This window comes from Diceros bicornis, chromosome 28 (assembly GCF_020826845.1).
Source record: "Diceros bicornis minor isolate mBicDic1 chromosome 28, mDicBic1.mat.cur, whole genome shotgun sequence".
Taxonomy (NCBI): Eukaryota; Metazoa; Chordata; class Mammalia; order Perissodactyla; family Rhinocerotidae; genus Diceros; species Diceros bicornis.
The window spans coordinates 6905749-6925837 of record NC_080767.1 but is presented as its reverse complement, the minus strand read 5'-3'; the positions used below and the strand labels follow the sequence as shown (position 1 = coordinate 6925837).

The 20089-nt window shown below is 51.7% G+C and overlaps 1 protein-coding gene across 1 annotated transcript in view; it reads right to left on the bottom strand.

Annotated features, from left to right (window-relative positions):
- PAX5 (paired box 5) overlaps nt 1-20089 on the bottom strand; it is a 196443-nt gene that overhangs the window by 156529 nt on the left and 19825 nt on the right. Inside the window, exons 4-5 of the mRNA XM_058523580.1 lie at nt 13624-13688; nt 10124-10252 (exon numbers count right to left, since the gene is read on the bottom strand). Of these exons, the coding sequence (XP_058379563.1) occupies nt 10124-10252; nt 13624-13688 (194 nt within the window). The remainder of the gene's footprint in view (nt 1-10123; nt 10253-13623; nt 13689-20089) is intronic.

Sequence of the window (20089 nt, the reverse complement as noted above, 5' to 3'; positions counted from 1 at the left end):
CACCCTTCTTGTCCCTAGCCTGGATGGCAACTAAGCTGTCTTAGGTCAATGGTGCCACCTGGTGGCTGGTGCTGGGAAGTGTCTGACCCCCGTCACTTATCCTCCTTTTATAGTCTGTCAAGGGGCCACGCCTTCTCTCTGTTTCCTCTCGAGGCTCAGTTCATCTCTCTACAAGCAATCTCTGTCTCACACACATCTTCTCTAGCACCTTTTATCCTCCCTTTCTCAATTCTTCTCACATTGCCTTAGGACATTCTCTTTTTCTCCCTCTCTTCCATTTTAGTCCGTTAGTCCCAGGAAGGACTAATGCAAATAATCAATTTACCGACGAAAACGAAACCTGGAAATTTCAAAGTGAAATTAGACACACACACACATGAATGATCAACCACTGGCATTCTGGAAACACCCAGAAGCCCCTATGGAATCAGAAAAAAAATCTCCCCTGTCTCAATTGCCTTTCAGACCTGCTTTTCCTCAAACGCCAAGAGTCGAGATAAATACCAAACCTGCTTCTTCTTCATCTTATTTTATTTTGTTTCATTCCTAATCAATATCATTTGCTGGGTTTTTTTCCCAACAAAACCAAGCCATGGGTGGGGTCTCAGGGGTCTGCAGGCTAGTGCAGACCTGAGCTAGGATGGGGAGACATGGTTGGGTCCCCAAATGCCCACTCCCCAGGCTCTTAGGGAGCACTAAGTCGCTGCTATTGGCCCCGAAGGAAGCCTGCCAGAGGGGGATGAGACCTCAGACTCTACAGACACTCTGCTGGAAATGAAACGAGCCTCAATGGCTGTGCCTTTCTCTGGGAGCTCAAGCTTGGAACAGTAGCAAGAAGCACTGCATACCCCAGTCTGCTAGAGGAGGATTTCCAAAGCCCAGCGTGTCTTGTCACTCCCTCCCGAGCTCAGAGACCTGCCATTGCTCCCACTGCCTTCAGGAGCTAGGAACAGGAGAAACTGATAGCACCTTTCTTTTAACTAAAACAACCTAACTGCTCTCCCTATCCGTATGAGTGATAAACAAGCTCAGAGTTGGCAGCAGCCTGAAGCAGAGAGGTCTCAAAGTCTAGTCCAGGGACCCCTGGGGGGGCCTCTAAGACCCTTTCTGGGGGTCTGTGAGGTCAGAACTATTTTCATAATAATAGCAAGATGCCGTTGGCCCCCCTCACTCTCACTCTGTCACAAGTGTAGAGTAGAGTGTTCCAGAGGCTCCAGGATGTGTGAAATCACAGCAGATTGGATACAGAACCTGATATGAGAATCCAGCTGTCTTCTATTAAGCCAGACACTAAAGAAATTTGCAAAATCATAAAGCAATGCCACTCAATATTTCAAAAATATTATTTATGTTATTTATTACTGTTATTTTTAATAAATTAAATATTTTAAATTGTATCCATGTTAATTAACCCACATAAACTAAAAAGCTCCTTAGGGTACCTCATAATTTTTAAGAGTTTAAAGGGGTCCCAAGACCAAAAGTTTGAGAACCACTGGCTTAAAATAATGCCAAGAAGACTTGAGATGGGACCAGGAGAAGCTCAGAATCTTGGTGTCAGAAAGAACCTTAGGAATCCCTTGATCCCATAACATAGATGAGGAAACTGAGGCCCAGAGAGAAGAAGGGATTTCCCCGAGGTCACCAGCAAGTCTGCAGTCAGGACTGGCACCCAGATCCCCGGGGTTCCCCCTCTCCGGGCTCCCTCCCCAGCCCCATAAGCCTCTAGCAGTTTGGAGGCTGCGAAGTCTGTGAACCACAGACTCTGCAGCCAAGGATTAAACTGTATTCCAAAGCCAGAGAGAAAGGATGTGGGATTCTCCACCCACAGGGCAGCAGGGCGTCGGGGTGGGGAAGAGAGCCAGTCCATTCCACCTTGAGTTCCAGGGCTGGGGGCCTGCCCACCGAGGGTGGCACTCTATCCCCCTCTGCTGTCCCTCAGCTGACCCCACAACTCTTGTTCTGGCTGACCCCAGAACCAGCTCCCTGAACTGAGACCCTCACACTGCGCCCCCTGCCCTTTCCGTCCCCAGGGCTCGAGACAGCAGCGCGCAGCCCCATGGGAAAAGGAGCTGGGGGGGAGGGACCTGGGCAAAGCAGGTGCGCACACAGGCGGGGGTGGGGTGGAGGGGCGTTCAGTGGCGTTGGGTCTCACGCTGGCTCTCACGCAGTGAATCAAAGTGAAACTCGAGCCCCAGGGGCGGGAGGAACCGAAACTTGACCCCCCGCCCTGGGGACAGGCCCGAGGCACCAGGGAAAGGTCCAAGAGCCCCTGGGATTGACCACCTGGCCTCAGGTACCCTGCTTTACCAAGGAAGCCTCTGGTGATTGTCTGCCTGGGCCCCAGCTGAGGGGCCAGGGACCACAAGGCTGGAAGGACAGGGGAGAGTGGCAGGCCAGGCTGGGAGATGGAAACCCCGGTCCTCACCATCTCTGCCACTAATGTCCCCTGCAGGCCCTGGGCAAAGCCTGTGCCCTCTGTGCCTGGACTGCCCTATCTGGTGGGTGTGGCCTGAATGACCTCAAGCTCACTGCTCTTCTGGGCTGCCAAGGGCTGTGGCTCCTTGGCCCTGCCCTACCACCTCCCTTCCCCACCCACCTCTGGCCGGAGAGCCTGACTGCCCACTTCCCTAACCACCCACACACACACGCCCCTCCAGGCCCTGCCTCCCGCAGGCTGCCACAGACTGGACTCAACCACACTCGTTCTTCAGAGTCCATACTAGGACTCCAGAAGCCCAGAGGTGCCCAGCTTGGGAAAATAGAGCGCAATTGCCAGAGTGAGTAGGCAGGAAGCAGTCTGAGGACCGCAGGCCCAGAAGCCCAACTGCTGTGGGCAGATCAGATTTTAACTTTACCAAGAAAAGCCAGACAGCCATATGTGAAATCTCCTGATTTTTAAATGTTGGTAACTAACTCAAAATCACTTTAATACAGGACAAGCCAATGAAGGCACAACTACCAGGCTGGCGATTGCCACCTGGGTCCCAAGCGATGCCCTCCTGGTCCCTGCCCAGACAGAGAGAGAACTCAAGGAAGGGCCCCTGCATGGCCAGCCTGAGGGTACATCCAGGGGACACCTCACGGAGGACCGAGGTGGGGCCTGCCCTGTAGAGCCCCAGGAGAGACCAAGACAAAGTGGTGGTCACTTCCTTCCCTCTCTGCGGAGTGTCTCTGGTCTCCAAAGCTCCATGCTGGCCCCGATGGGCCCAAGGGCCTCCGGCAGCTGTGAAGGACCGATGGTTCAACATGGAAAATACCCCCAGGGAGCGGCCTGGCTCTGGAAGCCAGGCCAGGCCAACAGACCAGCCTCAAGGATGCTTTCCAGGCCGAAGGCCCTGCATAGATAATGGCCCAGAGAGAGGAAAGCTCAGAGAATGCACAGGGACTGGGAGCACAGAGGGACGGCAAGGAGAAACTGGAGGCCCAGGCTCTGTGTCAAGAGCTAGATTAGCCCTGGAGGATTAGTGGGTCAGCTGCCCCCCTGGGATGAGAGACTGAGGAGGTCGGGCTGGGGTGCTGGTGGCTTTCAACATTGGGGGCCGCAGATGGACCTAGGAGAATGGGGGAAAAGCGGAGGGAGAAGAAACTGAGATTTGTCCCATCAGATGGCAGGCGGATTCCCAGGACACTCGGAGGAGCCCACGCTCTCTCTCTAGGTTTGTTGGGTCTTCACTATGTGACCTGTCAGACCCCTTCTCTTCTCTAAGCCTGTTTTCCCATCTGAATACTGACTGGGGTGACATGTCCTGGATGCCCTCGGGGAGCTTCCAGCTCTGCTGGGGGAGTCTTGAGGTCCAAACTGGTCGCCCCACCCACTAGCCCTCCCAGGCCAAGCTGCCTGCCCCCTGCCCTGCCTCCTGGAGGCCTCCACCACCTGTGCAGCCAGGGTCTCTTCTCATGGAAAACCAAGGCTTGACCCTTTTATTCTTCTACTGAGAGAGCTGGGAGACCAGGGTCCTGAAAGAAAAGGCAGCAAAGGAAAGCAGTGGCCCTTCGCTTTGCAGCTGACACCTGGGGACACTGTTGTTCAGTCCCGATGCCCACAGTAGCAGACTGTTACAAACAGGAAGTCGGTGGTGGGCAGATCGGCTAGTTTCAGCTGCCAAACAGAACTGTGGCTAGAGCCTGCTTGCCCTCGGCCTGTGACTGGCCTCACACCCTCAAGCCCCAGTCCCCCTCAGTGGCCATTTTTAAGCACTGACTACCACCAGGCTCTGGGCCTAACCCCCTTGGTGGGTGTTCATTTTACCCTCACAATAACCACAAGCCACAAGGCTGTGCCACCTCTGTTTTCCATGACAAAATGGGGGCTCAGAGAGATTAAGTAACTTTGCCAAAGATTTCACCACAGGAAGTCCTCAAACCCCAGCCTATGGGCCTGTGTCCTTCCTCTAATACCTCCACACCTTATTCTGAGCTCTCCAGAATCACAGGTCTGTGGAATCTTGGTGCCACAAGGGCTGCCTACAACTCCTGACTCAGGAATCCTGGGCTGTTCCACACATCTCATTCCCTTCTGGGAAATCTGAGAGAAGTCTCTGCACCTTCTTCTCCAGGCTTCTGCCTTCTGTCCAGAGCCCAGGAGCAGCAGACAGGGTCTGAGTGTCCAGCAAAGGAAGAGAAGCCTGAGAAAGGAAGGCTAGGGCCTGCCCACAGTCAGGAGGGCCCTGGGGTCTACATGGTCTGTGAGTTCTGAAACCCCTTCCTTCCGCAAGATGGCTCCCGTGGAGGTCTGCAGAGCAGGGGTGAGCTGGGGCTCCCAGCCTGGGAGACGGGGGGGGGAGAGGGAAGTTGGTAAGAGGGAGCAAGAGCAAACACAAGAAGAAAGAGAGAGTGAGTGTGTGTGTGTGTGTGAGAGAGAGAGGAGAGAAAATTGTGTACGTGTGTGAGAGAGAGAGTGTGTGTGAGAGAGTGTGTATGTGTGTGTGTGAGAGAGAGTGAGTGTGTGTGTGTGAGAGAGGAGAGAAAATTGTGTACGTGTGTGTGAGAGAGAGTGTGTGTGTGTGAGAGTGTGTGTGTGAGAAAAAGAAAGAGAGTGAGAGCTCGACCAGGAGACAGAAGTCGCCGCAGAGGAAGTCTCAATAAACAGGACACAAACAGAGGCAGATAACACTGGATGAGATGCACCCCCAAACAAAAGACATGGGGAGAAACACAAAGACAGAGAGGAGACAGACACCCCCAGAAGAGGGGTGGACATAGTCACGACAGGAGCCCCTGCTAAATGCCCCCAAACCTCCCCATGGGGGTCTTGCTGGACCTGGCATCTCCTGAAAAGGACAGGCCACCTCCGGGTCTTGGCTGCCTTTCCTATGCCCACTTCAGGCAGAGGGCAGTCCAGGGCCCAGAAGGCCGGACATTCCACCTGCCACGTAGCCTCCATTGCCTAAAAAGGAGCTCTGGCCCCCACAGTTCACACTGGTACTGGATTGGGCGGCTCTCTGGGCTGGTGAAAGGGATTCGCACTCGGCTGACCTCAGTGTGTTCAGGGCCTTTCAGACTCTGGGGGAATCAGGGGAGGGGGAGGTCGAGGGGACCCGAATGGGGGCCCTGGAGACAGGCAGAAGGAGGCCCCACCAAAGATCAAAGGCCTAGGAAGGAACAGAGGGTCTGGGGCTGCCCTTTCACTCCTGGCTGCTATTCACAGCTCTGCCGGCTCTGCCAAGTCCAGCCTTCAGGCCTTCCGGGGAGGGAGGCACCGCCTCAGGCTCTGTCCCCCCAGCCCAGCGGGATTCCTGAGGCCAACCCCACAGGCTTCTCCATGAGAGCTCTGAGGTCGGCCCATCCAGCAGGCAAAGCTGCATCTCAGGCCTGGGCAGCAGCCCAGCCCGACTCGCAGCAGCATCCACGAGCCCCCTGAGCATCCTTGTGCCCCGGCCCTGTGCTGGGCCTGACTGGGGACAGAAACGCCCCTACGTGATGGGCCCCTGCCCAGTCAAGCCCACCTGGCCGTCAGGCTCAGAGTCAGGCTGCAGGAGGGGAAGACAAGTAGGTGGACCCACTTTCAGACCCAGGGCAGTCGCAGAAACACTTGCCATCCAGACTGTAACAGGCCTCAAAAGTCACAGAGTCCAAACCACAATGCCTTCCTTGGCTCTTCTGCCCCTCCTTTGTCCAACCCCTGCTCATACCTCCAAGGACAGGGAGCTCACTACCTTTCCACGATAATGCTTCCCTCCTCGGCCCAGCCTGGGTGTTGTCTGAAAGCTGTTCCCTGCACTGAGCCATATGTGCCTCCCTGTAGCTTCCCTGAACCAGCCCAACCTCTGCCCTCAGAGGCTCCAGGGACCTGACCTGCTGCCTCAGCCACAGAACAGTTCAGCTGAGATTTGGATGCAGCAGCCACATCCCCCAAGGCTGGTCGTGGAGGCAAACATCCTGGGGAGACTTAGAATTTCTAGACTGAAAGGCCCTTGGCAGTCCACTGGTCTAACAGTGTTCTAACCCGTTTGTTTTTGCCACAGAATTTCTTACTCAAATAGAGCTTTCTGTGGAAGCCCCAAAATACCCAACAGAAGCGCTCCTGGTTGAGAGCCCCACTCACCCTCCTCACTAATCGTGACCCCTCTGCAGGCACGTGCTGGTCCAGTCCCCCAGGAGCATCTACTGAGCACCTGCTATGAGCCAAGCCCTTTTCAAGCCTGTGACCCAACACAGCAGCCACCGGCCACACGTGGCTACAGAGCACTTGAGACACGGCCAGTGCAACTGAAGAACTCAATTTTTTTTTTATTTGATTTTAATTAATTTAAATTTAAAAACAGAAGCAGTGTAAAATATTTTTCCCTTAATAAAGTGCCACTTCCTATGAGGAGACTTTCCAGATCCTTTTGATCAAAATCGGCCCCTCCCCGCCCTGCTGCCCCTGTCTGGTGTCATCCCCCGTCACAGCATCACCTCACACACTGCCCATCGGAGGCACCTCGGGATTGCCAGTCTTGCCGACCAGCCTGCAAGCTCTGGAGGGCAGGGCCCCTGTGACTGGACCCTGTGACCACCCACCCCCGCCCTGAGGCCTGACCAGGAGTGGCACTGGGAAATGCCCACAGGGCGAAACCCAAGTCCAAGTTGGAGACGACCATGAACCAGAGCTGAGCGAGCGACTCCACTGTGCAGAGCACAGTCCCCTCATGAGCTCTCCTCCTCTCAGCTCTCTATGCCTCTCTTGCCCCATGGCCCTTCCCTCAGGCTGCTGAGGGCTCCTGAGGAAAACAGGGCCGTGGTCTGAGGCCTCAGTGGGCTGGCCTTCCAGCGTGCCCGGCAATTCCCTGTCTCCCCAGTGGCTGGCTCTCACTTTCCCACCACATCCCAGCAGCACGCAACCAGCCAAACATGCCCTTCTGCTGGAAACTCCTCCTCACACTGTCCCTGGGCCCTGCCCAGCCCCAGACCACGCCACCTGCAAAGTGTCTCTCTGGAGGGGCTGAGAGGCAGCCAGTGTCAGGACAATGCCAGGGAACTGAGGCCTCAGGGGATCTCAGGCCCTCCCGACCCCCCAGGCCACACCAACTGTGTGGCTTTGCCAATGTCAAGAAACCCCCTGGGACCTCGGTTTCCTCCCCTATAAAATGGAGGTGTCAGGGCCGGCCCCGTGGCGTAGCTGTTAAGTGCGCACGCTCCGCTGCTGGCGGCCCGGGTTCAGATCCCAGGCGCGCACCCACGCACTGCTTGTCAGGCCATGCTGTGGCGGCGTCCCATATAAAGTGGAGGAAGATCGGCAAGGATGTTAGCTCAGGGCCAGTCTTCCTCAGCAAAAAGAAGAAGATTGGCACGGATGTTAGCTCAGGGCTGATCTTCCTCACAAAAAAAAAAAATGGAGGTGGCAATCTCTGCCTCCTCGACTTCCCCTGAAGCTAATGCAAGGATCCAGGGAGACACAGAGGGAGGATGAGAAAGGGCAGCGGGGCAGCACGCAGTACTCCTCCCGACAGTTTGCTGACGTGAGCAAGGGCCCTTGTGCCCACCTCTCTGCTCAACCGTGTACACTCTCCGTGATGCGGGGCAGGGAGGAGGGGGGCCTCTGGTTGCTGCTCAGGTATCCCACTCTTCCCAATCCTGTAAGCTTCCAGGCCCGTCAAAGCATTCGCCCTTAGCCCCCAGACCACAGACTGGAGCACCTCCCAAGTCTTTTTGGGGATCAGGGCTCAATCATAAATTTCAAAACTAGAAGGATCTCAAAGATCATCCAATCCTGCATCTGATTCTTGACACTCTTATACAGCAGCCCAGCAAGTAGCCACCTCAGCTCCACTTACATACCTCTAGTGACGGGTCACTCACTACCTCCAAAGGCAGCTCCTTTTGCCCTAGACCACTCTCATATTTACAAAGTTCTTTTTTACACTCAGCTGAAATCTCCTCTGCATCTGCCACACTCTGGCCTTGAAGGCCACACAGCAAACTCTCATTCCTCTTGCCTTCCCTGTCAGCCCTCTAAATATTTGAAGGCAGAAATCCACTCCTCATTCTTCTCTTCTTTGTGCCAAAACATCCCTAGAGCCTTGAGATATTCTCCAGATCCTTCTGTGTCCAGGTTACACCCATCTGGACACTCCCAGTTTGTCGCCGTCCCTCTTAAAGGTCAATACCCGAAACAGGCCACAGTCCTCAGGAATGAGCTGACCAGCACAGCGCAGTCTAGACGGACGACATCCACATTCTGACCACTCTACACCTTGTAAAGCAGCCTGAGAAGCTAACCAGTGACCGCTGATCAGAGACTGAAAGCCAGCACAGCCTCCCCCAACAGGACGACAATCCCCCAAATCAGGACCTGCCTGTTTGGTGGTAAACATCAAACCAGCTTTTTTCTTTCTCCAAAACTCTCTGCCTGGATCCCTCGGTCTCCAAGGGAACCTCACACAACACGCCCTCCACCATGATCAGACACGGCCAGTCCCCAGCTGGGGCACATCTGCTTCGAGTCCAGGTGACAGTGGGAGAAAAAATGACACCATCACTCCATAAACCAACAGAGGTGTAGGCCCACTGCCTCCTGCAGTAACACAGCACAGCAACCCGCAGAGTTCCAGAATTCTGACATCTGCTCTGAGCGGCAGGAGCAGGGGAGAGAGATGAGGCAGGTTCCAGGAGCCGTGGATCATTCCCACGCCCCCAGCTCCACACGAGGCCACAGGCCCTGCAGTGCCTGGAACACGCAGACCACGGGCCAACCCACCGCCGGGCTGACTCAATCTCCTAGTCACAGATCTAAAGTACTTAGGCATGTGCTCACAAGAACACACATCCCTGACGAGGAGCCGAGAAAGCGAAGTGTGTCGAGGAAGGAATAATTGAATCAAGATTTCTGTCACGCGGCTCTCAGGCCCTAGATCACAGCTGTTTTTTTCCTTTCCTGACTAAGGTTTTACAGACTCCCAGGGGGTCGTTTCTTCTCTCAAACCCATTAATGTCAGCCAGCGCTGGCAGCCCGTCCAGGGAAAGAAGATCCAGGGTTAAGGTGGGCCATGTCCAGGACAGAGGCGGCCAGCTCTGGAGGCCCAGGCAGCCCAAGTTGAGAAAAACCAACCGGGAAGATTGTCATCTTTGTAATCCTAGGGAGGCCCTGCCAGCCTTCCTTCCAGGCCCAAGGGCAGAGATGAGATGATCATGTATTAACTTCTTCAGCCTCCCACCATCACAACTGCCCGAGAGGTGTGCAGAGCCCCTCAGAGAACTCGCCCCGACCCCTCCACACCCTGTGCGCCCTCTCATTTCAGGACACCCAGCCCCTCTCTCTCCCCCAGGGCCTGCCCACAAAGGGGACACAGTGTGGTGCTCATACCCTCCACACTCTGACCTCAGGCATCCTATCTGCACACGTGAGGTCTTCTCAAAGGCCACAGTGCTCAGGCCACCAGGGCTCTCCCAGGCCCGCCTTGCTCCACCCAAGAGGTGAGGATGGGGAGAGGCCAGCGAGAAATCCATAGCCCCAGCCAGCTCCCTGTCTGCCCCTCGCAGATGGCTCAGCCCTTCCCCGTGTCCACAGAAGGGACTGGGCCTGGGGACTCCTGTGCTCTGCAGGTAAGGGGGTGCCCAGTAGGCATCTTCGCTTCCACCCCGGACTGAGCCCCCGACCCCATCGGTCCATTCCGGACACGGTTGCGCAGGCATCTCTTACCTTCGTCTCTCTTGCGCTTGTTGGTGTCGGCGCTGGGGGACGTGATGCCCAGGATGCCGCTGATGGAGTACGAGGAGCCGGCTGAGTCCGTGCTCACCGACGACACCTGCGTCACCGAGCCCGTGGACACTGCGCAGAGGGAGAGGGGCGGTCAGGACCCAGCAGGAGGTCTCTGGGGCAGGCGCTTCCACTGGCCAAAACAAAGACAGTCACCCTACACCCCGCTGGGTGCGACTGCAAGTGAGCATGGCGTGTGTGTGCTGAGGACACCCACCCTACGGCAGCAGCCACACCTGGGCCATGAGAGCAGGCCCTCAGGCAGTATTCCCAGGGTCTCTGCTGCTGGGGGATGAGGGGGAGGATGGGCAGCGAGAAGGACTGACGGTACAGAAAGGAGCACACGCGGGCCAGTGTAGGAAGGGCACTAGCTCAAATCCCAGCCTGTCCAAGGATGCAGGAAGTGGGGGGATGGAGAAGAGAGGGAGCTGGGCCACCACCAGCCAGTGCTAAAAAAAAGACCTAGACTTACTCATTAGGCAGGTTCACGACTGCGGACACACCCACCCATCCATGCAGACCTAAATACACACACCCACACACGGAGCCGACAAAACGCCAATGGCCAACTGTGCCTTCTTTTTACAGTTCCTCACTGTCTTTTCTCCTTCCAGTTTACCTGGATTTTAATATTAATTACATAATATTGATATAGTACTGTACATAATATATATAAATATAATATATATAATAACAACATTTTCTGAAAACTTACTCTGTGCCAGGCATTCCTGAGGCATTATCTCATTTAATTCTGAGAACAACCTTGTAAGCTAGATCATGTTATTATCCCATTGGAAAGATAAGGGAACCAAGGCTCAGAGAAGGTAAGTGACTTGCCCAAGGCCACACAGCTAATAAGAGGCAGAGTAGTAACTGGAACCCAGAAACTACAGTCTTAACCCCTATAGTAATCTGCTCCTCACTAATTAATAATGAAAAACAATCACAGGGTTCACATTAATGCAGTGCTTTTCATTTCCTGCTTGCAAGAACCTAGAGTGCTATGACTCAACCTCATTTCTCACGTGAGGACACAGGCTCCACAGGGCGGAGTGATTTGGCCCAAGTCATCTCGCTAAGAAGCAGCGACACCATGACTGGCCTGAGGTCTACTGACAGAAAGCCTAGATTTCTGCTGCCTGGAAGTGTGGGCAGAGGCGGTGACTTACTGCACTGAGGCCAGGGCTCTCGGTTCCTAAGGACAGGCAATGGGGGAGGGGAGGCCAGTTTCACAGGAACCCCAGGTCCCAGAGTTCAAGGGAGAGACCGGTCAGTCGCCAGGGTCCTCTCCAGCTGTGCAGCTGAATTTCCACTTCTGGGCTGTGGGAATTCTCTCTCAGTTCATTAAAGCCTACAAACCAATCTCAGACCCATTTCCTTGGGCTCTAACTAGCTGGAGGCAGGTGGAGCAGCCTTTGACTCTAAGCGCAGGAAATGACTAGAAACGGTGGTGATCTCGGGAGAAGTTGTTTGCTGCTTTTCTCGGAGCCTCTCCAGCCCCTGCTCCTACAGACCTAGAGGGAACAGTGCCTTTCTTCTCATGTTTGAGTTTGATTTTAGATCTTCCTTAGGAGACACAAAAGTAGAAATCGTTAACTTCTCTTTTCCTTCACCAGAAGCAGCTCCTCAAAATAGATTTATGCAAATCTCTCAAGCTTTTCTGTATTAAGGCGCAAAGAACAGAGGAAGAAAGCAGATCACAAGTCACTTGGTGCTTTAAACAACACCAACTACGTATGAACGAGGCTCTCCATGGTGCTCACAGAGCCAGTGGTATTTGCTCCAACGCTTTGTGACTGCACTCGGCTCTCAAGACCCAGGCTGCAATTCTGACTCCACTACCTACTGGCGATGTGACCTCGGGCTAGTGACGTAATCTTTCGAAGCTCCCGTTCCTCACTCCTCAATACACTTGTAATCTATAAGGGGCTGCACACACATAAGATTCGGTTTTTATAAAAACTTCTGAGACAAAATAATGCATTCTACTGCCTGACAAGTAGAATTATTCCTCCAACCCAACTGAAAGAATATTATCAGTTACTCTCAGTTTGATATTCATACCACGTGACCTGAAATAGTTAAAGCCACAAGTGAAATCTCAGCCACAAACACGTCCCCAGAGAGCCTTCCGCAGCCCCTTCACCCAGCTCAACAGACCCAGGGTTCCCTCCCTTCTGCCCCCACGGCACCTGTACTTTCTTCCGAGGCTTCTCTCCGTGTTTCGAAAACTTCTCTTTATTACAATCCCTCGTAAGCTGAAAAGCCCTTGAGAATGGGGACTCTGTCCTGCCTCTCTTATAACATTAGTCTCCAAGGCCCTGGTCTGCATAGCAGGGGCTGAGCAAACACTTTTTGAATGGATTACTAAATGAAGAACTATTTTCTGGCAGGGAGGAATTCTGTCTTACCTTTATCCAAAGAGGAAACCATGGAAAATCAGAGACCTCAGAGAGCACCTGGTTTGTGCCCGTCTGTCCACAAATGGGGAAACTGAGGCTCAGAGAGGTGAAAGGACTTACAGAGTTCACTGGGTGTGTTAATGGCAGAGCTGGAACTATAAGTCAGGCCTCTGCCTGTCCCCCGTCACCATGAGGAGTTCAAGTTTTCAGTTAAAGAAGGAGCAACAAAGGCATGGAGATGTTACACAATCTGAGCTGTGATTACGCAGAATTGACAGGGACCGTAGCTACCACAGCTCAGAGGCTGAGCGGTCGCCTGCCCTCTTATAGCAGAATAACCTTCCCCCAGCTAACCAGACGTGTTTCCTTTATCCCAAGTGGAAAGGTAACATGCTTTAAATAGACACATGTCTTTTTCATCTCACGATCATGCAAGAGAAACTTCTGAACTCTTGAGTAGTAGGAAATAGGATTCCCATCCTTACACGTCACTATTACTCTCAGGCTTCACCCAGGAGGGTGAGAAACCCCAGCGCAGCCCTCGACAGTTCACAGAGGACGTGAGATTGAAGCGAGAGAGAGAAAGTTTGGGGAGTTTTGCCACATCTTCACTCAAGACTGCAAGTGCACAAAGACTTGTAGAAGGGCTGGTTGATAGAAGAAAAAAACACATTCAAAACTACTTACTGACTAATGATGCAGAAAGTGTTATGAATAAGTATCCCTTTCTTGATTTATTACTTTAATTATCTGACATTCTATAGACCCCCATTAGTGGATTTTTTTTTTTTGGCTTAGATTTCAATTTTCTGTCTCATGGTGAAAGCTATTTATCATAATAATCAGTAAAATTCAAAACCTTTTAGCAGTATTTATAAAATTCATTTACCAGGTTCAGCCCTTGGAGAATGACAAAGAAGGCGCATTAGTACGTGTGCCGAAGTGTTTTATACAGAATTATCTGTCCATAAGAATGATTAAAAGTTCTTTAGAATATTGGGAGCCCACTGGGGTTAATTTTTTCACAGTTCTTCTTACCTGTGCCGTGGCTGGGAGCTGGGACCGGCTGGCTGGGTGGCTGCTGTACTTTTGTCCGAATGATCCTGTGGGCAGTTGGGGAAAAATAAGTGGCTATTTACCATCACGGAGGAGAAGAGATCTCAACCAGCTATGCACGGACAACCAGAAAACCCACGTCCCGCTGAGTCACGGGTCAACCTGGGGCAGAGGTGAGGGGAGATCATGAGCCCAGGTGGGGAGTGAGGGGTTGGAAGAGTTATGGGCTAGTCCCAACTCAGCCCCGACCTCCCTGGGTGTCTTTGGGTAATGCGCACCCCTCTCTGGGCTTCAAGTGCCTCTTCAGCAGAAAGAGGATGATGTGCTGATGTTATGAATAGCCGGCCCTTGCTTGGGAACAGCTCCAGCTCCATAAGGAACTCACTGATGACATTAGGTGGTTCCTTCCCTTCCCTGGACCTCTCTGTCCCCTGACAGCTCTCACGCTCTGGATTCTCTGCCTTGGAGACCCACAGCAGGAGTAACATCCCACCTGTCGGAAATTACCAAGGAAGGGAAGGTATGAGTTGCTCTGAAACTACAGAGGGCGCTTTAGCGCTGCCAGGAGAGGCCTGGCATGGCTTTGCTAGGACGAAGCCCGCCTCACACAAAACTTCAAACAAAACCCCACGGAAAGGCTGCACAGGGCTGGAAGCCAGGGGTGTCCTGGCCCGTCTTTCCAGAGACCTTGCTTCAACTCTAATATGAACTTGATTGTGACACTGGGAAAGTCCATTCCACTATGGGCCTCAATACAATGAAAGAGCTGGAACAGACACTCTGTTTGCTTTAAGTAATCAAATGCTTTTCACAAACAAACAAAAAAAATCTTACGGAAAGTCCGGTTGTATAAAAGGGACAACAGTGGCCCTGCTTTCCCTCTGCCATCCAGCAGCTCTGATGTGCTTCTGGAGAACCTCGGGCTCTGGGAGGCTGAGCCTGTACATTTTCCCCAGGCCCAGTGCGGCGACCAGGGCCGGGCCAAAAGTCCCTTTGGGGTGTGCAAGAAAGCTCCTCCCCCGGCACTTGGGAGAAGGATGGGCGGTAACGAAACGTTCAGCTTCTTTGGAAAAGTTCTACTCCAGCCTCCAACTACTACCTTTTAAAAGAACATTTACTAGAGTTTTTCCTAATTATAAAAGTACTTTCTGCTCATTGTAGACTCTTTGGACGAAAAGTATAAGAAGACATCTAAAACCACATTTCCGTGTATTTCTTTATTTTTTTAATTATTTATTCATTTATTTTTTTGGCGAGGAAGATTGTCCCTGAGCTAACATCTGTACCAGTCTTTCTCCATTCTGTATGTGGGATGCCACCTCAGCATGGCTCGATGAGCAGTGCATAGGTCTGCGCCATAGGTCTGGGATCCAAACCCTCGAACCCCGGGCCGCCAAAGTGGAGCATGGGAACTTAACCACTACGCCACTGAGCCAGCTCCCCGTGTAGTCCTTTTATGCTAGCATTCTCGTGCATATTTGGAATGATCCGTTTTTTCTTAACAAAATCAGGATTAAACCATGTCTACAAGTTTTGTATCCTGCTCTTTGCACTCAACATTATAAGAAAAGCTTTTTCCCATTCCAGACCATTATTTCTGGAAGTTCGTTTCCAGGCTACACTGTACGATCTCCAGCTCGTGCAAATGGAGGGAAGGACAGACATGGCAATGCCTCCCCTTAACCTCACGGGGCTGTGACCTCTGCCCTCTGTGATCTCACGGTCCGGGCCCCAGGCACTCAGCAGCCTTGGCTGGTAGCCTAGGATGGACATTCCTGTTCACACCACAGCCAACCACAGGCCCTTTAGAGCCCAGGCTGCTGGAGCCTCCAGGACCTTTTGCCCTTTCCGGACGAGTGAGCGTAAGTGTCACCTCAGATGCATTCAGAGTGTTTGTTTTCTCCAGTATTCAACCCACTTATTTTAACTAAGCAAACCTGGAGCGTATTGACAAATACTGGGAGTGAGGTGGTCTTTTTGACCACCTGGAATTAAGCTGGCAGCTGATCTAATTTTTGTATTTTTGTGTATGTCACCTTCTCCACATATGTGTGTGTCTACAGAGGTATAGCTAGATAAGTGGATATGTGATATGCCAGATATGACTATAGTTTATCTATATTATGGTTTGTGTATATACAAATATATGGTAAAATATATTGTAACTATTTCCCATCAAAGTCCAGCATAAAGTCCTAACTTTTCAACGCACTGACTGGCCATTAAATCTGTACATCAGAAAAGCAAAGAAAATCATGTTATCCTTGTTTTTCTTTTAAAATCTTTATAAGTCATTGGTAAAACATTATCCATTGTTATAAATCACTGGGAGGCAGCAGCAGCACAGATTAAGGATACAGTCTCTGGAACCAGACTACTGGAGTTTGAATCTCAATTTTATAAATTGCCAGCTGCGTGACCTTGAGTAAATTACTTAACCTCTCTGTGCCTCAGTTTCTTTGTCTGCAAAATGAGACTAAGAATCATTCCTACCTCATGGGGTTATTATGAGGATTAAATTACTTAAGTACTTAGAACAGTGGCTGCTGCATAGTAAGTGCTCTGTAAATGTTAGCTGATGTTATTTTCAGTGGTATCTTCACAAAGATTAACAACCAGCTCCAACCTTAAGAAGTTCATATTTTCCACAAATGCCTTAAAAAGACATGGGATTCCCTTAGGAGGTGGAGAGGGGAAGGTAGCCATCCCACACCCTATTTTAAGGCTGCAGTGGGGCTATCCTCTGTGGGTAGGGAGCCCTCCAGAGCTGTCCCTGGGGATGGAGATGCTATCCGTCTGCTTGCAGCAGCTGCCAAGGAAAGAAGGAAGAGTGTCAACTTCCACTGAGGGGAAATGGTAGCGGGATGAACAAGACTAATTGAATCATAGCAATTCTAAAAAAATTTAAAAAATAGCAAGCCATTGTCAAGACTCCTCACAATAAGAGCCACACTCAGGACTTTTCTAAACCAGAGACGGCCGGGGCCAATTGGCAGTTAACACTAACAGGTACAGCCGTTGCTGAACCTCAGCCTGACCTTGGGTGCCCTACGAACATTCTAGATGGTCCAACAGAGACGGGAGCTCAGCAAGCAACCAGTTCCTACAAATGAGGAAACCGAAGCCCACAGTGCTCAGGTGACTTGCCCAGGGTCACACAGCAAGTCAGCCCAGACTCCCAGCTCCCGTGCCTGAGCACTTTTCTTTGAGCCACATTCAAAGGAAGTGGCCCCCCTGCTAATACTTCCTATATGAGGCATAAAGCCTATTTGGATTCACAATCCATTGAGAATCTAAGGAATAAAACTCCAAGGGACTTTAGGTACTACAGACATTTGTAAGGATCCCATTTTAATATCACCCCCACTCTTTGGAAAGGCTAGGTCTTCTCACCCCCCACCACCCCACACACACACTTACATTGAGAGAGAAAGTAATGGTGCCTTAAAAAAGGAAATGGGAAGACAGCTGGAGAGATCCCCACGCCTACCACACTGACCACACTGCCATCGTGCAGTAAGAATCTTGGGCCATCAGCTGTGCTAAGAATCCCAAGCCAAGGGTCCAGTTGGGCCGTGCTGGGCGAAGGCCCACGGGTGCCACCTGGCCTGCGACTGGGGTGGAGAAGAAAGAGGGAACAGGTAAACAGCCTTGGAAGCCTTGCTGCCCAAGCTAGGACTAAGAGCAGAGTTTACAAACTGTCATCCCAGATGAGTTTTGTTTGGACTGCACAGTATATTTATTTTTATTTGAATTAGTTGCCAATATTTGTAAGTTAGGAGCTTTTACATAAATACATGGATTTCTAATTGCTCTTGAAAAACCGGAACACCCAGCAATACTGGCCCCACATTCTCATATGACAACAACTAGTTGGTACTAAATAGAGCTGTCCCTCTAAACTGGGAATGCCACTCACGGTCCCCAACACTCAGCCCCTGATTTAGAGCCACAGGACTAGACAGAAGAAGGAAGACTCCATTCCACTCCCCGTTTGAGTCAGCTCTAGGACAGCCACCCCCAGCTACACTCAGGCTGGATTCCAGGAACCCCTCATGCAAGTTGTGCAGCGTCCCAGCAAATATTTGTCCTTAAGAAACCACATAAATGTGATGGCTTGTGTCCCCGGAAATCGCCCACAAGCCTAGCAGAACTGGTGAACCCCACGTCAGTCATGGCTTCACAGGCTGGTCCCCCAGAAGACAGCAGGAAGGCACACACTTCTAGGGGTAGACAGTGGGGATAACCTTGTGGCCAGCAGAACAGCTACAAATCCAGCCACCACTCCATCCCTAGCTGGTTGAAGGAGGGGAAGAGTGAGAAGTTGCCTCCAAGGGAGGCAGGTGCTGGGAGAGGGAGCTATGGACCCTCTTACAGAACGACAAGTGCAAGACAGTTGTTTAGAAGCTGCATTCATCTGTTTGAATGCAGTGGGAGCTTTACCTTCATACGGAAAATAAAACTGTATGCTGGGGTGGCTCAGGCTGTCTTGCAGGGGAGGAGATGCAGCAACATGAGATTGTCCTGGAAATGGGGTAGGAGTGACTGCCTGACTCCCCTTGCCTCTCTTCTCACGGGTCCTCATTCTGTCACTGGCAGAGTCCTAGAGGGCGGTGGTGGAAGGGGACCAGCCCTCCTCTCACCATCAGGAGACCTGGCTCAACTCCTTCTCTACCTCGGAAATGTCGTTCCTCTGCACTCCCCATCTGGGCTGCAGTTTCTACTCGCGTCACAGGATAGAGTTAAGCCTTGAGGGCTGCAGGAGACCACAGAGTAAGAGCACCTTAGAGCACAGCCAGCTGGGCCACTGTTCTGGACTAGGACACCAGGAGCCCCCGAGGCTACCCACGGCCCCAGCAGGGCGCAGCACAGCTCCAGGCCCATCAGGAGCATAGCTGACCTGAGACACCCCGGACACTCATTCAAACTCCCCTCACAGCCTTCCCCACATTTGTAACCACTGCCCTCTCCTTACTTCGTGTTTCTTTCAAATAACTTACTTTTTGACTTAAATAGACTTATTTTATAAGGCAATATTAGTTCTTTACTATAAATGGGACAGTTCACAAGGTTCACACTCACTGACTTTGTGTGCTAGTTATATATTTCTAAAATACATTCAGATAAATTCATCACAAAACAATTTTCATCCTTGTATTACAGAGGATATAAGCTGGAGCCCTGCAAATGAGTTCTGCTTGTCCCCTAAGGCATTTTTTTCATTGAAATTAATTGCCACCATTTAAAAATATGGAGATATCATATACAAACACACATAAATATATGGACACACAAGTCCTAGTTTCTGGCTTCTCTTCAAGAATAGAAAAAAATCTAGCAAACACTGGGCTACGTTCCTGGCAGCCTTCAGCTGGAGCTGAGAAGCAGCTGCCCCTTCAATAGGGCTTGCACTGTCTTGCCACAGACCCCACCTTCCCCTACTGCATTATGCCTGGCCTGCCTCACTTGTTGCCTTATCTGCCTAGTCCTACATAGGTATTGGGGTTTGGGACCCCCACAGGCAACCCAAAGTTATCTTTTGAACCACCAATTACATATGTACCCTACAGCGGGAAATCTGTGGGCCCCCAAAGCCTGATCACAGGTTTGGCAGAGGTTCCTCTGCTTCTTCATTGCTCTAGGCAGCATGCACCTCACTCCATATTAGGGCTTTTGGAGACCCGGGAAAAAAGTCATGTTGCTTTGTGTCGGGGAAATCCTGCAATCAGCCCGAAGCAGGGAACTCACAAAGCACATTGGAGCCCCTCATAGTCCAGAAAAAGAACAAGAGTTACTCCCCTCAAACCCACCACAACTGTTGCTACCTTCTCAACAATTTTCTGCCTAATTCGGGCAGTCCAGACCTCTAAGTACACGCTGGGATGCCACCCTGGACAAAGAGGTTTCCAGAACAGAGACTAAGAGACCGTGTGCCTGGTCCCTTCTCTCTTCTCGGCACCTTGCATGATGTCAGGGTGACAGTAAAGGTTTGCTGAGAAAAGAGAAACAGCAGGACTCAGGTCAACACACATACTCACACAGCAATTCTGTGCATCTGAGTCACCACAGCAGGAATGACTGTGGGGCCCAGAGGGGAGCTCAGGGACTTTCTAGTCTGACTGCCTCATTCTGCTGGGGGTGAGGGGTCCCCTGTGCCCAGCAGGTTCTGCACTGACAAGAGTAAGGCATGACCTTGAAGAAATGGGAACTGCTCAAGTTTTCAGTCTGCTGGCTTCTCCTTTCTTTATGGAGTTTAGAGAGCAATCATTTCTGATCACCTCAGAGCTTCACCCCTGACTCTGTGGGTTTCAATGGAGTCAAGACTGCACCATCTACAGCGGAAAATTTCCTTTCAGGAGTTTATTTTTAAAGCTCTGAGAGCTCTGTTAGACATATCCTGGATCAGACTGAAGAGGAGAAGGGGCCGTTGTGCCTCCCAGGAAGAAGC